Source organism: Gobio gobio (genome assembly GCF_949357685.1).
Source record: "Gobio gobio genome assembly, chromosome: 2".
NCBI classification, from domain to species: domain Eukaryota; kingdom Metazoa; phylum Chordata; class Actinopteri; order Cypriniformes; family Gobionidae; genus Gobio; species Gobio gobio.
Window position 1 is genome coordinate 58,798,360 of NC_137098.1, and position 16,146 is coordinate 58,814,505.

The window sequence follows — 16,146 nt, forward strand, 5'->3', positions numbered from 1 at the left end:
ATGAGTCATTCATATAACGATTCATTCAAAACGCTAAATTATTCAGTAGCAAAACATTGTCAGCTATCAGTCAATAAATAAGTAAGTTGCATTACTTATTTGAAAAAGATATTTTGTTGCAAATGCAACAGTAATGTGTTACTTTCCTAGTTACTTAAAAAAAGTTATCTGATTACATAGATTGTGTTACTTGTAATGTGATTACTAATTATGAATAACATCGACCCTAGAGTACGGTAAATATCATATTCCTAGTGGAGTCCACATGAGCTTTAAGTATAGCCTATTATGTCACTGTCCTCTCAGCCAAACTGAGTGACACTAGGACACGGCTGGGTCAGCGTCTTGGCCTCAATGGTGTCTCCTAGCAACATATGGCAAATGTGATGGCCTCTACGATTGGGAGCAAAGGCTTTGCATACTGCTTTGACTGAGCAGCCAATCTATGCTCTCTGATAACCTCCTAGAGTGAGTGAACGTCCAGTCACATATTCAGCCACAGAGCAGATGTGAAGCAACCAGAATCTAGGCTGCAATGACACAGCATCTGTTTTGAACTTAACCAGCCTGTTTGTTTTAGGTGATGGCGGTTTTTTGCTGTGTTTGTATGTGCGTCGTTCTTTCATTATCATTTGAAATGATCGCTACAGTGCTTATCAAAATACTCTGTTAATTTCTCTCTCTGTATCTCTTTAGATTGAGAACATTGATGCCTGTCTGAGCTTCCTAGCAGCCAAAGGTGTGAACATACAGGGACTATCAGCTGAAGGTAAAACGCCTATTTATAGCTGCATCAAGTAAACGTCAATTGCTTTGCAAAATATGGGCTTTTTTACACTTTAAATGATTAGCCTTGGGTTATTTTAAACTGGGTTATGTTGTTACAAGTTTGACAATGTTCATACTTCACCTGGGGTTAGTAATTTGGGTAGTTTAAAGTTTTTTAAAAAAAGCTTTAATGTTCTTATTTACAGTATGAGGTTTAAAACATTGCTTGGACAATTACAGCACACAATTTATCACATTATCACTGAGGGTGCTTTCACACTTGGTTCGATTGCCTGGACCGAACCTGAGTTCGATTGCTCCCCCTGCCCCCGCTGGACTGTGTTCATATTCTATTATTTGGGTCCGAACCGGGGTGCGTTTGCGTCATCAAAGAAGCAGCTGTTTACCCCGTTGCTTAGTAATGACGGCGAGTGAAAAGTAGGCAAAATGCATAGTGTTGCTCACCTCACTTTTATATTTTTGTTTTTGAACCGTTGGTTTTGTTACCAAAGATTAAGTACGTAATAGCACTTGCATCAATCTGCCGCGAATGTACTGCAAATGCTCTGAAGAACGCTGAAGGCGAGCAGAAATGAGATCTACAGCTCTCTGCTTGCAGTATGCCAGTCATGCTCGCCAGGAAAATGAGTGAAACACACACAAACACACATTTTTATCAAATCATAAGTCATTAATAGCGGTTCAATTCCACGATTTAGTATGATTGCGTTCACATCAGCAGCGAACCTTACCGGAGTTCACATGAACGAACCCCAGACCACCTTTTTACAGGGTTCCCATGCTTCTTGAAAGTACTTGATTTTCAGACACATGGATTCAAGGCCTGGAAAGTACTTGAAAACAAATATAGGTCCTTGAAAGTGCTTGAATTAAATTTGATATAAATTTTGTTTAGAATGGTGTTATTTGTTGCTTATGTTCGGGAGGTCGAGGGGTAGCGGGGAAAAAAACTTGAACCGATGGAGAGCAGTACATACTTGCTGAAAATGAAAAGTTGCGATTTTTTAGGCCGATATGGCTAGCCTAGGAACTATACTCTCATTCCTGCGTAATAATCAAGGAAGGGTGCAGCGGAGCAATGATATTACACAGCGCCTGAAAATAGGCTAACTTCCGTCAACATAACCAACGTGACAACCTGCTTACACAGAGAGAGTGCTTGGGACTATTTTCAGGCACTGCGTAATATCATTGCTCTGCTGCACTCATGGTACGGCTCAAAGTTCCTTGATTATTACGCAGGAATGAGAGTATAGTTCCTAGCCATATCAGTCTAGAAAATCACAACTTTTCATTTTTCCGTCGGTCTTAGTACACGATGTAACTACACACATCACAACATGTAAATAGGAAAATGTTGGTGTTATTTTGTCACTTATTGAGCAGTAGGCTAGCTGGAGCCATTTACCTCCAGTCTTTGTGCTAAGCTAGGCTAGCGGTGGGTGCATCAGACAGAGTTGAGACACAACCAGACACGGAGATGAGAATGGTATGTATGGACTTATCTAACTCTGGGGGATACGGTGAATAAGCTAAAGTCCCAAAAATTCGGCCTGTTCCTTTAAGTAGCCTACTTTAAGAGGTCTTTCGTGATGCTACATATGCTGGGTTATGAATCTGATAGGTGCTTGAAATAAAATAAATGGTGCTTGAAAAAGTCCTTGAAAGTCCTTGAATCTGGTGTTCATGAAAGAGTGGGAACCCTGTTTATAAGCGGACTCGGGTACGGTTCGCGGGTGCGCACCCGAGTTCGGAAGACAGCGTTCACATCATCCAAACAAAGCAAACTCTGACGTCACTCGAACCCGGGTGCGCACCAAAAGTGCTAGTGTGAAAGCACCCTTAATGTGTTTTCCTTCACTCTTTGTCATTTTTATCTTAGGTACTTTTTACACCTGGTATTAAGATGCGTTTTGGTCAATCGGATCACAAGTGGGCTAAATACAGGTGTAAACGGGCTCTAAAACGTTTTGATCTTGTCCACTTTAAACCACTTCCAGAGGGAGTCGAAAACACATTCTACCGAATTGCTTTCGTAGTGTAAACTCTCACGTGGTGAATGTGTTCGAACAGCCACAAAAGACCATACTCTTCACCTACTGACCTAATGCGTGAACATTATGGGAAGTGCGCTAGACAGACGGGTTTTATACTTTGTCGGCTGAAGACCCAAGTTTGGTTTGAAAAGGAAAAATGTACCAAGCACAATGTTCTCTCACCATTCCTGATTTCTAACATCTACTCCAGGCGTTCGCCGTGATCTTGCGGCTGTCAGAACAGAAACAATTCAGTTCATATGTAAATTGCACAAGCTTATTTTGTCCATTGGATTGAATATCTGAAAAAGTCCATACATTTACCCGCCCATAGTCCCTCCCCTTGTAGAAATCAGGACGGATGTGTTTGAAAGTGGACAAAAGAGACGGATTAAAACACCAGGTGGAAACGGGAATGTGTCTCCCTCGTCTACTTGTGAAGCAATCGACCAAAACGGAACACCAGGTGTAAACAGGGCCTTATTCCCTCAGACGCTGAGGTTTAAAAAGTTTATTTGACTGTACAAAGTACATTAATATTTAATGATGCATGAGTTCTTTAGTTCATGATTTTCTGTTTGCAACTCTTAAGCACCACGTTCCAAACATCTTTGCCATCAGAAAAGCTGTGCTTCATAAACCAGGGTAAAAAAATAAATGCTAAACCCTAATTAATTTAACCCATTGTTAATTGCATATCAATGAAACTACAATAAAATATCAAAGCAGGGGGCTTTATTATCACCCACTATACTGGTTTATAACTGGAAGTTTTTTGGTGCAGTTTCTACAATGAGAAAGAGCGAGATGCTCAACCTTTCCATGCTTTATGGGGGAATGTGCTTGTAATTAGCGCCCTACTAATTAGTTTGAGAGAAAAGTGTCTGCAAAATGATATACTGAACCACAATCTCTTGTTGAACGTCTCTCCCTCACAGAGATCCGGAATGGAAATCTGAAAGCCATCTTGGGTCTTTTCTTTAGCCTGTCTCGGTACAAGCAGCAGCAGCAGGCGATCAGACAGATGCACACGCAACACACACATTCACACACTCCCTTAAGCCAGCAGAGCAGCGCTCCGGCCCAGCTGATCTCCACCTCGCATGGGACACACACATCAGCCTCTCACACACACAGAACACAGGCAGAGATGCAGTCCAGGTAAAATATCTATCTATCTATCTATCTATCTATCTATCTATCTATCTATCTATCTATCTATCTATCTATCTATCTATCTATCTATCTATCTATCTATCTATCTATCTATCTATCTATCTATCTATCTATCTATCTATCTATCTATCTATCTATCTATCTATCTATCTATCTATCTATCTATCTATCTATCTATCTATCTATCTATCTATCTATCTATCTATCTATCTATCTATCTATCTATCTATCTATCTATCTATCTATCTATCTATCTATCTATCTATCTATCTATCTATCTATCTATCTATCTATCTATCTATCTATCTATCTATCTATCTATCTATCTATCATTCTAGCGTTCTATAATTATGACAGTATCTGTCGTTCTATCTGATGTTCATATGTTATATGGATTGTTTGTGGTTTGATGGCAGTCTGTCTGAATGTGTTTTCATTCTCTTAGCTCTGTGATGTTGTTAGTCATCACTGTCTGTGTTTGTCTGTCTGTCTCTCTCTTTATCTCTCTTTCTTCTCTTGTGTATCTTCTTCTTTCAATCTAGGGATGGCTCTCAGAGTAAACTCAAGTTTTCCATTGGTCAGAAAAAGTCTTCTAGGTAGCGCTTTCATTCCCATCCTCCCCATTTCCTCCTCTGTCAACCTGCTTGTCATCACCCTCCTCTTCCTCACTCACTCTCTGCATGTTATCTTGTGGTCTAATTCTACCCATGTGTCTACAAGATTGTTCTGTTAAACTCACGCAAATATTAGAACTGGCTACAATGTATTCAAGCATTGACCAGTATTACATAATCCAAATTATTATTTGCCTGTATATATAATTCATTATAAAATATCCATTCTTGCATCAATAATGCCTTACTTTACAGTTATAATTGAGCTGTATCTTCTCATACATGTAAACACCATTATAACTAAAGAGTATGCTGCATTAAAACACATGACTAACAATATTTCAGGTATTTGATCATGCGTTGTTAGTTAATTACACTATTTAAAGCATGTGTTGGTCATTTTTGTGCACTTGAATGGGTATTATAAAGTTTTTATGGGCATTATAAAGCAATGTTTTATAAAGTATTTTAACTGTGATTACAATTTAAGAAAAGATGTAACATTGCTATGATTCCTGGCATAAATCATAATAAAAAAAGACAAATCCTTTAGGGGGGTTTGAGGACATGCCAAAAATAATTGCAACTTGAACAAAGAAAAAAGTCTTTGCATTGACTTGTAAATTCAAATTTTAAAGGGGACAAAAATTTTTGTTGTGATATTGTGTCTCAGTCTACATTACTTTCACACTGTTCTTTTAGGAAGCCAAACAATTAAAATGTAATAATAATAATAATACTTGTATATTATTATTCCTATAATAGCCATATATAGTAAAATAAATGAAAAGGATTATCTCTTAAGTATATCATTTTACTTGATGGTACAGTAGGGAAATTATAATACTTTATCCTAATTTCTAATTTCTACAATTTACAAACGCATCTCATTACAAATCTAGTGAATGCTGTAATCTTCCCACAAAAATGCTGGAAATTATGCTAATGTAAAAAAATAATGCATAACTGGTCCCCGCTACATTCCCAAATGCATGTCAAACTCACTGCACATGGAGTTCACTTTATTCATTCACTGTGAACTGAGCCGTTCTGAGAGGGGGAAAGCATGTATCCCGTAAGCAAAGTGTGCATTTCACTTTGATACAAGAAGCGGATACAGACTATATACTTATTTGATTAAATCTCAGTTTCATAAGGGCACAAAGTTGATTTTAGTTCATTTCACAGATACTTTGGCAAAGCAATGGGGCAAGACAATGTTACAGACATTTTATGTTATTATGAGAAGTTGTACAATATTTTCGTTCATTATGAAACTGGCGGGACAGATTAGACAATGTCGGTCTGCACACACACAGACGCACTCATACACATAGAGAGAGAGAGAGAGAGAAAGTATTGCCAATATATCTTAGATAGAGACATCTATTAAATTGATGAATAAAACTAGTTTGATTTAAAATACAAAAAGAAAGAAGTAAATAATGACCAATTCTGGTGAAGTTTTCCTTGAATAAATTCGTCCAGACAGAATATGTGGTCTGTCAGGTGATGTTACCCAAAAACATGTCCCTGTGGAAATGTCTGCTCGGTGAGCCGTGATAACTTTAAAATAACCTCTCAGTGTGACGCCCTGCTTGAGTATGAGATTAATTATTAATAGTGGTGTGTGTGGTGTGTGACAGAAAGGTTGAGGTTGTAATTTTGGTTTGAATGAATGTGTTCATGCGCTCAGTCACCAAGTGATGTAAATGCATTTTACTCGCATGTGTAATGCATTTGAAAATTACACTATCTAAAATCATCGAATTTAAAATCCCCAGTTTGAATATAAACCCAGGCTATAGTATACCACCATTCATTTTTTGGCAACATGTGACACAATGTTGTCATCTAATGGTGGATAGTTGTAATTGCAGTTAAGCCTTCCACAGATGTGAGATGTATTTTAGGTGAGCAGGAAAATAAATAGAGAGGATAATCTGCCTACAGCATTGCTATTTTACATACTCATGAGAAAATGTCATGGCCACACAATTGACAGCAGTGTGATTAGCATAGGTCACAACAGATGTTCCTGTATTTTACATGACATTGGCATGACATTTACCAAGACTTGATGGTTAGGTGAGATTAGTCTATTTGCCTGTCAATCATCTTTAAGGCTAGGACTGATGGAAAAATGCCACATTATAATCACAAATCTCCATCATAGAGGTGGGTATTTTATGTCAGTATGACAAATATGGCATATCTTTTGTTTAATATGTACTTTAGGATTTGTTTAGATCCCTGTAAATGTTTTATTTATAATGCATCATTTTGGGGACTAAGTGTTTATGCTGGAGGGATTCGCTATTGAGGCATAGGGCAGATCCTTTGAATATGTATATTCATATTGTACACACCAAACCATTTTAGAGTGTTTTATTATGGAAGCTTGTTTCTGCCACAGAATAAAAAATAAAAAGGTAATTGCGACTTTTTATCTCACAACTCTGACTTTTATTTTCATAATTGTGTGAGATATCATATAAACTCGCAATTAGGGCTGTGCGATATTGAAGAAAAATGCGATATGCGATATCCTTGTTAAATAATGCGATATTCGATATGTGATACGATATTGCTTTAAGTGTGTAAAATCTACATCTTTCCCCAACTGATATCTTTCACTTAAAGCATAACCGACTGTGTTTACATGAATACTCATCAAGACAGCCATTTTGACATAACTGTGTGTGTATTTGACAGTTCGAGTGGGTAACAATACACGAAAAAAGAACAGCTTGTGCGCACATTTCGGTGTGTGTGGCAGACAGCACGAGAGTGCAAGGAGTTGTTTTTCGCAAGTTGCATTTAATAACTCTTTTTAACGTCAAACAAGTCACATAAGTAACAGTTGTGTGCCCAGTCTTTTCCCTGCTATATGCATCGACCTAAAATGTACACTTTTCACAATGTTGAAGTAGCCTATTAAAATCATTCAGAAATTGCGTGCCCTTGCGATATGCATATTGCGATATGTAGGCTACAATTGCGATATTTCGATAATTTCGATATATTGTGCAGCCCTACTCGCAATTGTAAGAAAAATAATCTGAATTACGTGTTATAAAGTCAGAATTGCCTGCTTGATATTAAATTCAGAATTGCGTGATATAAAGTCCTGATGTGTGGCAATTGAGAGTTATAAAGTCATATTTGTGATTATAAACTCTCAATTCTGAGTTTTTTCCTTGCAATTGTTCATTAATAACTCGCAATTCTGACTTTTTTTTCAGAATTGTGATATTAACTCGCAATTCTGACTTTTTTCTCACAATCTCGTAAATCTGAGAGAAAGGTCAGAATTGCGTGATATGTCGCAATTGCGAGTTAGAAAGTCAGAATTGCAAGTTTATATCACAATTGTGACTTAGTAACTCGCAATTGCGACATATCACGCAATTCTGACTTTTTTTTCTCGCAGTTGCGAGTTTATATCTCGCAAATCTGAGAGAAAAGTCAGAATTGTGAGATGAAAAATCGCAATTGTCTTTTTTTTTAGATTCCATGGTTTTTGCCGTTGGAGAGAGTAGATTTGTATTTTCAGCTCAGTTCATTAACTGGGAATGAATTGAATAAGACTGAATCTGGGGCAAGAGACCCTCAGAAAGGCACAAACATTCAGAAGACTATTTCTAAAAAAGAAATAAATAAACTCTTTAGGCATTAAGCTACCACTCAGAATACTTAAAAAAAAAAACACTCTATAAAACAACTCAGAACACATTAGCAACCCCTTAGCAATCTCCTGGCAAGCACCAACAACACCTGAGCATCGTGACAATGGGTTCTGCACTGGCAAGAAGCATGTACATTTTCTTGATAAAATTGTAAAAATCTTGTTGTGAACATTCTGGTTGTCTTGCCGTCACAGATTACCCGGCCCCACCTCGAGGATGTCCACTGCGGGCAGTGAGAGTTCTCCTCGAGGGTCCATCAGTTCAGCAGGGAATCGCCGCAGTCAGGTGTTCAGCGACAAAGCCAAACCTGCAGCAGCTCAGGCCAAAGGTAAACACAACTTCACAGTGACTTCTGAACCGAAACATTACATCATAGCAGAAAATAACAGGGACATATTTCATTAAAAAGGCCTTTGTGTGGCAGCCGCCTGGGATACAGTTTCTCTCTATATACAGTTTTGAACACATTTACCTCTACAGGGTCCTTCCAGTTTATTTTATCTGTGATTTGATCATGCCTAGACGAAACGAGTACATTTTCTGTATTTTATTTATTTAAAAAAAAAAGCTGACTAGACTCGAGTCATGATGCTGAAATTTCAGCTTCATCATAACACGGATAACCATTAAAATAAAAAAATCTTACTGACCCCAAACAATAGTGTATATACTGAATTTGTGTGTTTACTAAAACAGTATCTAAATGAAAATGAGTATTTTGCACTTTGTTTAACATTATCTACCTTGTAAAGTCAACAGGAAACTTTCTAAAGATTTTCTCGAATAACGTGCACTGATGATTTATGCACAAAAAGATAAACTTGGGTCAATTTAGAGTTCATGTTGACTTTAAGCGGTCACTGTGTTTAAATATGCCAACCACATTTCTGTGCTCACTGACGGAGCTGTGCTGTGTTTGCAGCAGTTAATGTAGCAGTCAGTGCTGGAAATAACTGCTTATAATGACCTTGAGGGAAGCTAGTCACACAAGCCCTAGCTGAGATGTTTGAAAGATGTTGCAAATGACGTGTGTGTTTGTGTGTGTGTGTGGCACTGGCTTTGAAAGCCGAGTGAATGGAGCGTTTCTGCATTAACTGAGCTCCAATTAGTGTGTTTTGAGCATGAGAATGTGGCGACGGTGAAAGAGAGACAGAGATGGTTTCCACGCTGTCATATTTTAGGCATGCACTATCCTGTTTTTCTACTCTTTGTTTGTGTACGTATTGCTAGGTATTGAAATCCCTAGGTATTTTTCAAAACAGATTCTACTAATGGCAGACTTTGACAGTTTGCTCAATATGTTCAATGCCCATGTTTACTAGGACTTTTGCATTTTGGTGAATCTCCTGACTGTAATGTCTGGCTTGTGTGCAGTTGAAGAGTTCAAATGTTTTGGTCTTGTGACGGTGAAAGTTAGTAAATTGTGTCAGCCGACTGATTCTCCCATGTTGCATTTAGTGAGAATGTGAATTACAGAGCAAAGGAGCTCGAGCTCTTCTCTGTGTGAGAGACACAAATGAAACTTATAGGATAATACATATGAGAAATACAGTTATTTTTTTTAAAGAAGGCAAGAAAGCAATTTAGCATTTTATGTGTTTTCAGAGTTTGAAATAATTAAGTAAAATCAATGTTGCCAAACAGTTGTATTTGTACAGTTGTAATTATATGCATTTTGAATTTACTTTATTTTTAAAGCAGCATATTTTTTGTATTATTGTTTATTATCCAGTGTAAAAGTTTTTACATTGCATACTTTTCCCATTAAGGTCCATATTCTGACTGTGCCTTTATTTACAGCATTGGCAGTATTCATGTATAATATTGGCTTCATTGGGTTATGATAGTTGAGTTAATGTGTACATGATGCATAAATCATCAAAATATGACCAGGATGAGTGAGCAGGATGATTTTCACATCGTTTTGAAGCGAAAAATCTAGGTTACAAGATCCAGTTATCCAAAAAAGTCTTGTGAACAAATATTCAGGACCCTATCATACACTGGGGTCAATACGACGCCAGGCGCGACGCACAAGTGTTTCTTGCTAGTTTCAGCCCGACACAGTTATCCTTTTCACGTCCAGCGCCACGTTGTTTAAATAATTTGCGCCCATTTGTGCACCCATGGGCGTGCTGTCTGAAAACGAGGTGTGTTCAGGCGCATTGTTGGCGCGTTGCTATTTTGAAGCAACTGAAATCGACTGCGCCATTGACCAACAAAAACCTGGTCTAATGTCAATGCCGCACTATTTTTAATTTTTTATTTAAAGAGCCCGTTAGTAATATGCACTTATAGGCGGGTGCAAAACGCGTGTACACTCTGCTTATTACACACACTGGGACGCATAGCAGCACACAAACATTTTAAAATATTAAACATAAAAAGATTCCTCTCTGGAGAAGCGTTCAATCTTTCCACTCGCAAATTCCGCCATGTAAAAAGCAAATCCGCCATGGTGCAAGCGCAACTGGCTTTTAAAGGGAATGGGAGATGAGACTCTGATTGGTTTATTGCACGTTATGGCCAAAACACACCCATGACTCATTAAGAGACTAGATACAACCCTTTTAGACCATGCGCCTGGCGCGCAGACCATTTTTCCCGCCGTTAAACTAACAAAAGTGTATTCGGACACAGCCTAAGTGTGCTTTAGACCAGGGTTATTCAAATCTTGCCCTGGAGGGCCAATGCACTGCAGAGTTTAGCTCCAACCCTAATCAAACACACCTGAACATGCTAATCAATGTCTTCAGGTTCATTAGAAAATCACAGGTAGGTGAGTTTGATCAGGGTTGGAGCTAAACTCTGCAGCGCATTGGCCCTCCAGGGCAAGATTTGAATAACCCTGCTTTAGATCATATGCTTATACTGCCTTCACGTGCTATCGGAAATTTCCTAATTCCCACTTTAGAAGTCGTGATTATGAGCTTGTTGCATTCAAGTGCTTTGTTGTCGGAGTGAACAGGAATCATGGTTATTCTTGCCTATTTATTGGGAAAATCTTATTAAAACCAACATCATATGTAGTCTCCCATGCACCGACAACCATGTAAACATTCCAGATAGTCCGCTTTCTGCTGATTCTGTAATTTCAGTCAAATGCAGGCTATTTTCTGTGTACCAAACATACAACACGCTTCATTTGATTACTCTTACATGTAAATATGTACTACATTAATGTCAAGACAAGACGACCTAAAAAAAACCCAATAATACCACACCTGCCACAGCAGTCTAGTTCTCCCCGCCACCATGTTTAAAGCTTATGACACGCCCATCTCGGGAATTGGGGTATCAAAATTATTTCCGAACTTCCCAGTGGTAAACACGACATCAGAGGGCGTTCATGTGCAATTTTTACCTAGGAAACTCGTATTTACGATAATTCCGATAGCACGTGAAGGCAGCATTAGACCATTAAAATAGGGCCTTTAGTATGGGTTTTATTTCAGTAACTAACTTTAACTAACCTTTTTTTTTCACTAACCACGCATAAACAGCATTTTCTCAAAACAAAAAAACTTTTACATACATGCTGCTCACATATATTATCGTAGCAGAGTTTGTGCTGAAAACAGACTTTAGCGATGAACATTTTTTAAGTAACAGAAATAAGCACAAATGTCAAAACACATGCAGGGCCCAGAAAACACCTCATACCCCAGAGGGTTAATTAAAAATGTATAGTAAATGTAAACATGATGACTGTATTCAACAGAGGAAAAAACACTGACAAGGTGCGATATGAATCAGGCTTGAACTATGTATTCACTTTCAGAAAATAGTTTAAAAAGCGCTCACTGGGACAGTACCCTTTCAAAAAAGTACCCTTTTTTAGAGCGCTAAAGGAGAGAGGAGTGGAGAGAGGAGAGGAGAGAGCTGGTCAGTTCTTGTGGGCTGGTCATCTGATGCTAATGATAGCTGTTATTCTGCCGTGGAGAAGTAATCACTTAAATATGGTCTTTAAGAGGAACTGAGGGGGGCCACAAACCCTGAGGGCACAAAGTTGCTCTAGTGATTCCTGATGATATGGAGGTGACAGCAAGATTATTTCTGCCTTTTTGGTGTGCAATTGAACGTTTGCAGTTTATTGTTGCATTATTTATTTCGGGGTAACAACTGCTCAACTTTTACATCTTTTTTTCTCCCAACTTTAATCTCCACAACTAACCCAGGTCATCCCCCCCCGACCTATCCCCCTCTCGGCCCCTCTCTTTCCTCTCTCTACCTATTGGAAGTCATTAGTGGTCTGACCCACTTCTCTCTGGCTTGCATGGCTAATTGGACCTTAATCACTTCCTAATTGCCGCTTTGTTTCTTTGCCGCTCATTAAATGCTAAACTGAATGAGATGGGAACAGTTTTTGCCCATGTCAGATCACTGAATAAAATATACAAAAACAAATGCTGAACCTGAAAAATAAGGAAGCTTAATAATGCTTAATAATTCGTTTTTTGAGCAGTGCAGTCAGTCTTAACTTAAGTGCTTGCCAATTGTTTGTAGCTAATATTAGAGTTTTTGGGCACTTCAGGTCTTTTTTTTGGGGGGGGGGGGGGCTGGACCACCACAGAGCGAGTGTGTTCAGCTTGATCTAGAGGCTCAGAGGGAGGGGGCTGGAGACAGGGACAGCGGGGTGTTTGTGGTTAGCGTTTTATTTGCAGTTTAACTCCTGCGAGTGAACTCGACTACTGAGACGCTACAGGCTGGACTGACTGGGAAACCAGCACACTTTTACAAATGGACTTCTCAGGTGAATGGGAGACAGATAACTTTCTGATTTAATTTTAAATGTTATATTTTCTTTTTGCAAAAAGTTTTATTATGTCAGTTATTTAAAGGAAGTTTTGATTGCGTATGCCACACAGAGCACAATAGCTAAATTTGGCCTCTAGCATTTGAATGGGCATTAAAGACTTAGTGTAAACAGTTTAGAATGGATCTCACTTGGCTGTCTGCTGCTCACTATTAGAATAACACTAGCTCAAGAGTAACTTGCCTTTTATGGCCAGGGAGAGCAGTTCCAATACTCATTTCTGGTTAAACTTTTAAGCTTTTCCTTAACATATGATTTAATCTACTTATATTATCGCTTTGTTTTCCTTATAGGTTCTTCTTCCGTAACACCACACTGGACAAACGTCCAATTTGGTTTTCAGATCTGATCTTTAGTATCACTGTTGTTATTGTTGTATCTGTTTCTATAGTAATAATGTAAGCATCAGTGCAGTTCCAAGAGACTTTCTCATACATTATATGATGTTATGTGTCCTTTGATGAAAAAGCACTTTAAATCTGATCGGTCTATTTGTCTTGTTTTCAAAAATGAGATTTTAATTGGATTTAAAAAGAATCGGGTTGGTATCCATCAGATTGAATGAGAGTTTTTTTTACTGTTTCACCGATGGAGGAAAAAAAAAGTGAAATCTGATCTGACCGTTCCAGTATTAACTATATTTTCATTTCAATCTAAATGAAAGCTGAAAATATATGTAATTAAAAATATGAATAAATGCTATTGTAGTATATAAATAATATGTAAATAACACTGGACCATTCAAACTCAAACAGTTCTGATTTTAAGTGGATTCTTAATCTGATTTGAATTTGAATTTGGATTTCGTCCAAATGTGGTACACATATGAATGCGTTTTTTCATACAGATTTCATCTGTATTTTACTGTTAACTCCTTTTCCAACATATGCAGTCCAGTGTCCATTATTTACTGTTTTTGTGGGTTTCACCATCACCTCTCGTGTCGTTTCCTCTCCAGAATCATCAGAGACTATCGCCTCACAAGGCGTGACTGAGCACGCTCTGTCATCCCTGGTGTCCGCCTGCACCTCTGTTAGCACCAGCACTGTGGCATCTTCATCTTCGTCATCAGCCATCCCCCAGCCCAACTCGAGTAGCAAACCCTGGAGAAGCAAATCTCAGAGCACCAAGCACACCGCTACCTCCACCGCTACCTCCACGGTGCTTTCCATCAAGCCAGATCTCCAAGCCAAGCAGCCCGTGCCTGCAGATCCACCACCGAAAGCTGTGCCTCAGAAGTCCATGCTGGAGAAACTCAAACTTTTCAATAGCAAAGGAGGCTCCAAGTCATCCGCGCAAACAGATGGCGCTGTTACGCCGACGGGAGGAAAAGATGCCGGTTTGGTTTTGGAAAGAGTCGAGGCTGGTTCCAATACAGGACCCTTTGAGGAAATGGATGGTAATGTCAGACCCACAAACGGATCAAGTTCTGTGAACATGACGACCAGCAGCCCAAAGATTGCACTGAAGGGCATTGCGCAGCGGACCTTTAGCCGGGCGCTCACGGCAAAAAAATCCTCAAATAAAGCTGTAGAGAAAGAGAAGGAAAAATCTAAGGATAAGGACAAAAACGCGAAGGAGGGGTCCAAGCGTGTCCCTGCCTCGGAAAAGGTAGAGACCAAAGAAGAAGTTAAGGAGGAAGTTGTTCCCTCGAGCGGTGTTGCTCCCTCGGAGGGAGAGCCCAGGAAAACCTCCAAGATCGCCAGCTTTATACCCAAAGGCGGCAAGGTGGGCGTTACCAAGAAAGATAGCTCCGCCCCTGCACAGAGTGGAATTCCAAAACCAGGAAGTAAAAGCACAGGAAATGGAGCGGTAAAAAGTGCAGCGCTGCCTCTCGGTGGTAAAGATAATGAGAGGCCACGCAGTATGCGTCTGGGAGGGGGTCTGGGACTTCATAGGGACAGTCGGCATTCCTCATCTTCTTCCAGCCTGGCTTCCACTGAGGGCAAAGGACACCAAACGCACAGTGGTGCCTTGATGGCCAATGGAACACAATCCACTGCCTGCAACACAGTCAGTGTGCAGCTGCCTCAACCCCAGCAGCAGTACAACCACCCCAACACAGCCACCGTAGCACCCTTCATGTACAGGTGAGACTGTTATTGGGATTTTCAGCTGAAAACAGGTCTTAAAAAAACTGTAATTAGATGGAATGATGGACTCGAGCCATATCTAGAGATCATAGGGGGTCTTATAACTTGGGCAAGTATGCAACCATCTAGCAACCAGTGTTATTACTGTTAACTGAAACTAAGGGGCCGTTTACATGACACCGGAAAACTTTTTATGTGCTTTGGCTGTTCATTTACATGACTACGGCGTTTTGGGGGCCTGAAAACTAACATTTTTGAAAATGGGTTTCAAAACAATCCTGTTATCGTCTCTGTGTAAACTACAAAAACGCAATTTGTGAAAACGGTGACGTCATGCACATTTATTATTACCTGTTCAGTCTATAGGCTATAGAGTGTTTCTTTATAAAAAGACATCGCCAACTACTGGCCTGGCATGAATAATACTGAATGTTTAGTCGTTTTCGCGGATCGGTGTTAACGGGGATCGTTTTGACAATGGTGTCGTCTGCAAAGGAAAAACTTTTCCATTTTTAGTACATTGTTGTCGTGTAAACGCACCCTTAAACTATTAAAATTGATTTTGTTAATTGAAATATATCTGAAATACAATAAAATATAAATACTGAAAAACTTAAAAACATAAACTTAAAAAAACTAAAAATAAAAGGAGGCCATGGCAACTAAAAAAATAAATAAAAAAAGACTAAAACTGGAAAAGAAGTTAATTAAATCTAAGCATAAGTCTTTTTTAATGACAAAAGCACAATTATTAAAACTTAAACTAAAATGAAAATAATTAAAAAATAAAGTAAAAGCTCTTTTAAAATATTAATAAAGAGAATACTTTAACATGAATTATACTAAAATAACAATGAAACACATTTGATATTAAAGGGGTGGTTCCGTGTTTTTTTTTCTAGGCTTGGTTGTGTTTATGGGGTGCAGTATAAC

General features: G+C 38.8%; 1 protein-coding gene across 3 annotated transcripts in view; it reads left to right on the forward strand.

The window, feature by feature from the left end:
- Window positions 1-16,146, forward strand: part of nav2a (neuron navigator 2a) — a 118,114-nt gene that overhangs the window by 45,827 nt on the left and 56,141 nt on the right. For all 3 annotated transcript variants that reach the window (XM_079810922.1, XM_079810923.1, XM_079810924.1), the window contains 5 exons: window positions 697-769; window positions 3,764-3,986; window positions 4,544-4,597; window positions 8,499-8,632; window positions 14,079-15,210. In XM_079810922.1, coding sequence (XP_079667048.1) covers window positions 697-769; window positions 3,764-3,986; window positions 4,544-4,597; window positions 8,499-8,632; window positions 14,079-15,210 — 1,616 coding nt within the window. The remainder of the gene's footprint in view (window positions 1-696; window positions 770-3,763; window positions 3,987-4,543; window positions 4,598-8,498; window positions 8,633-14,078; window positions 15,211-16,146) is intronic.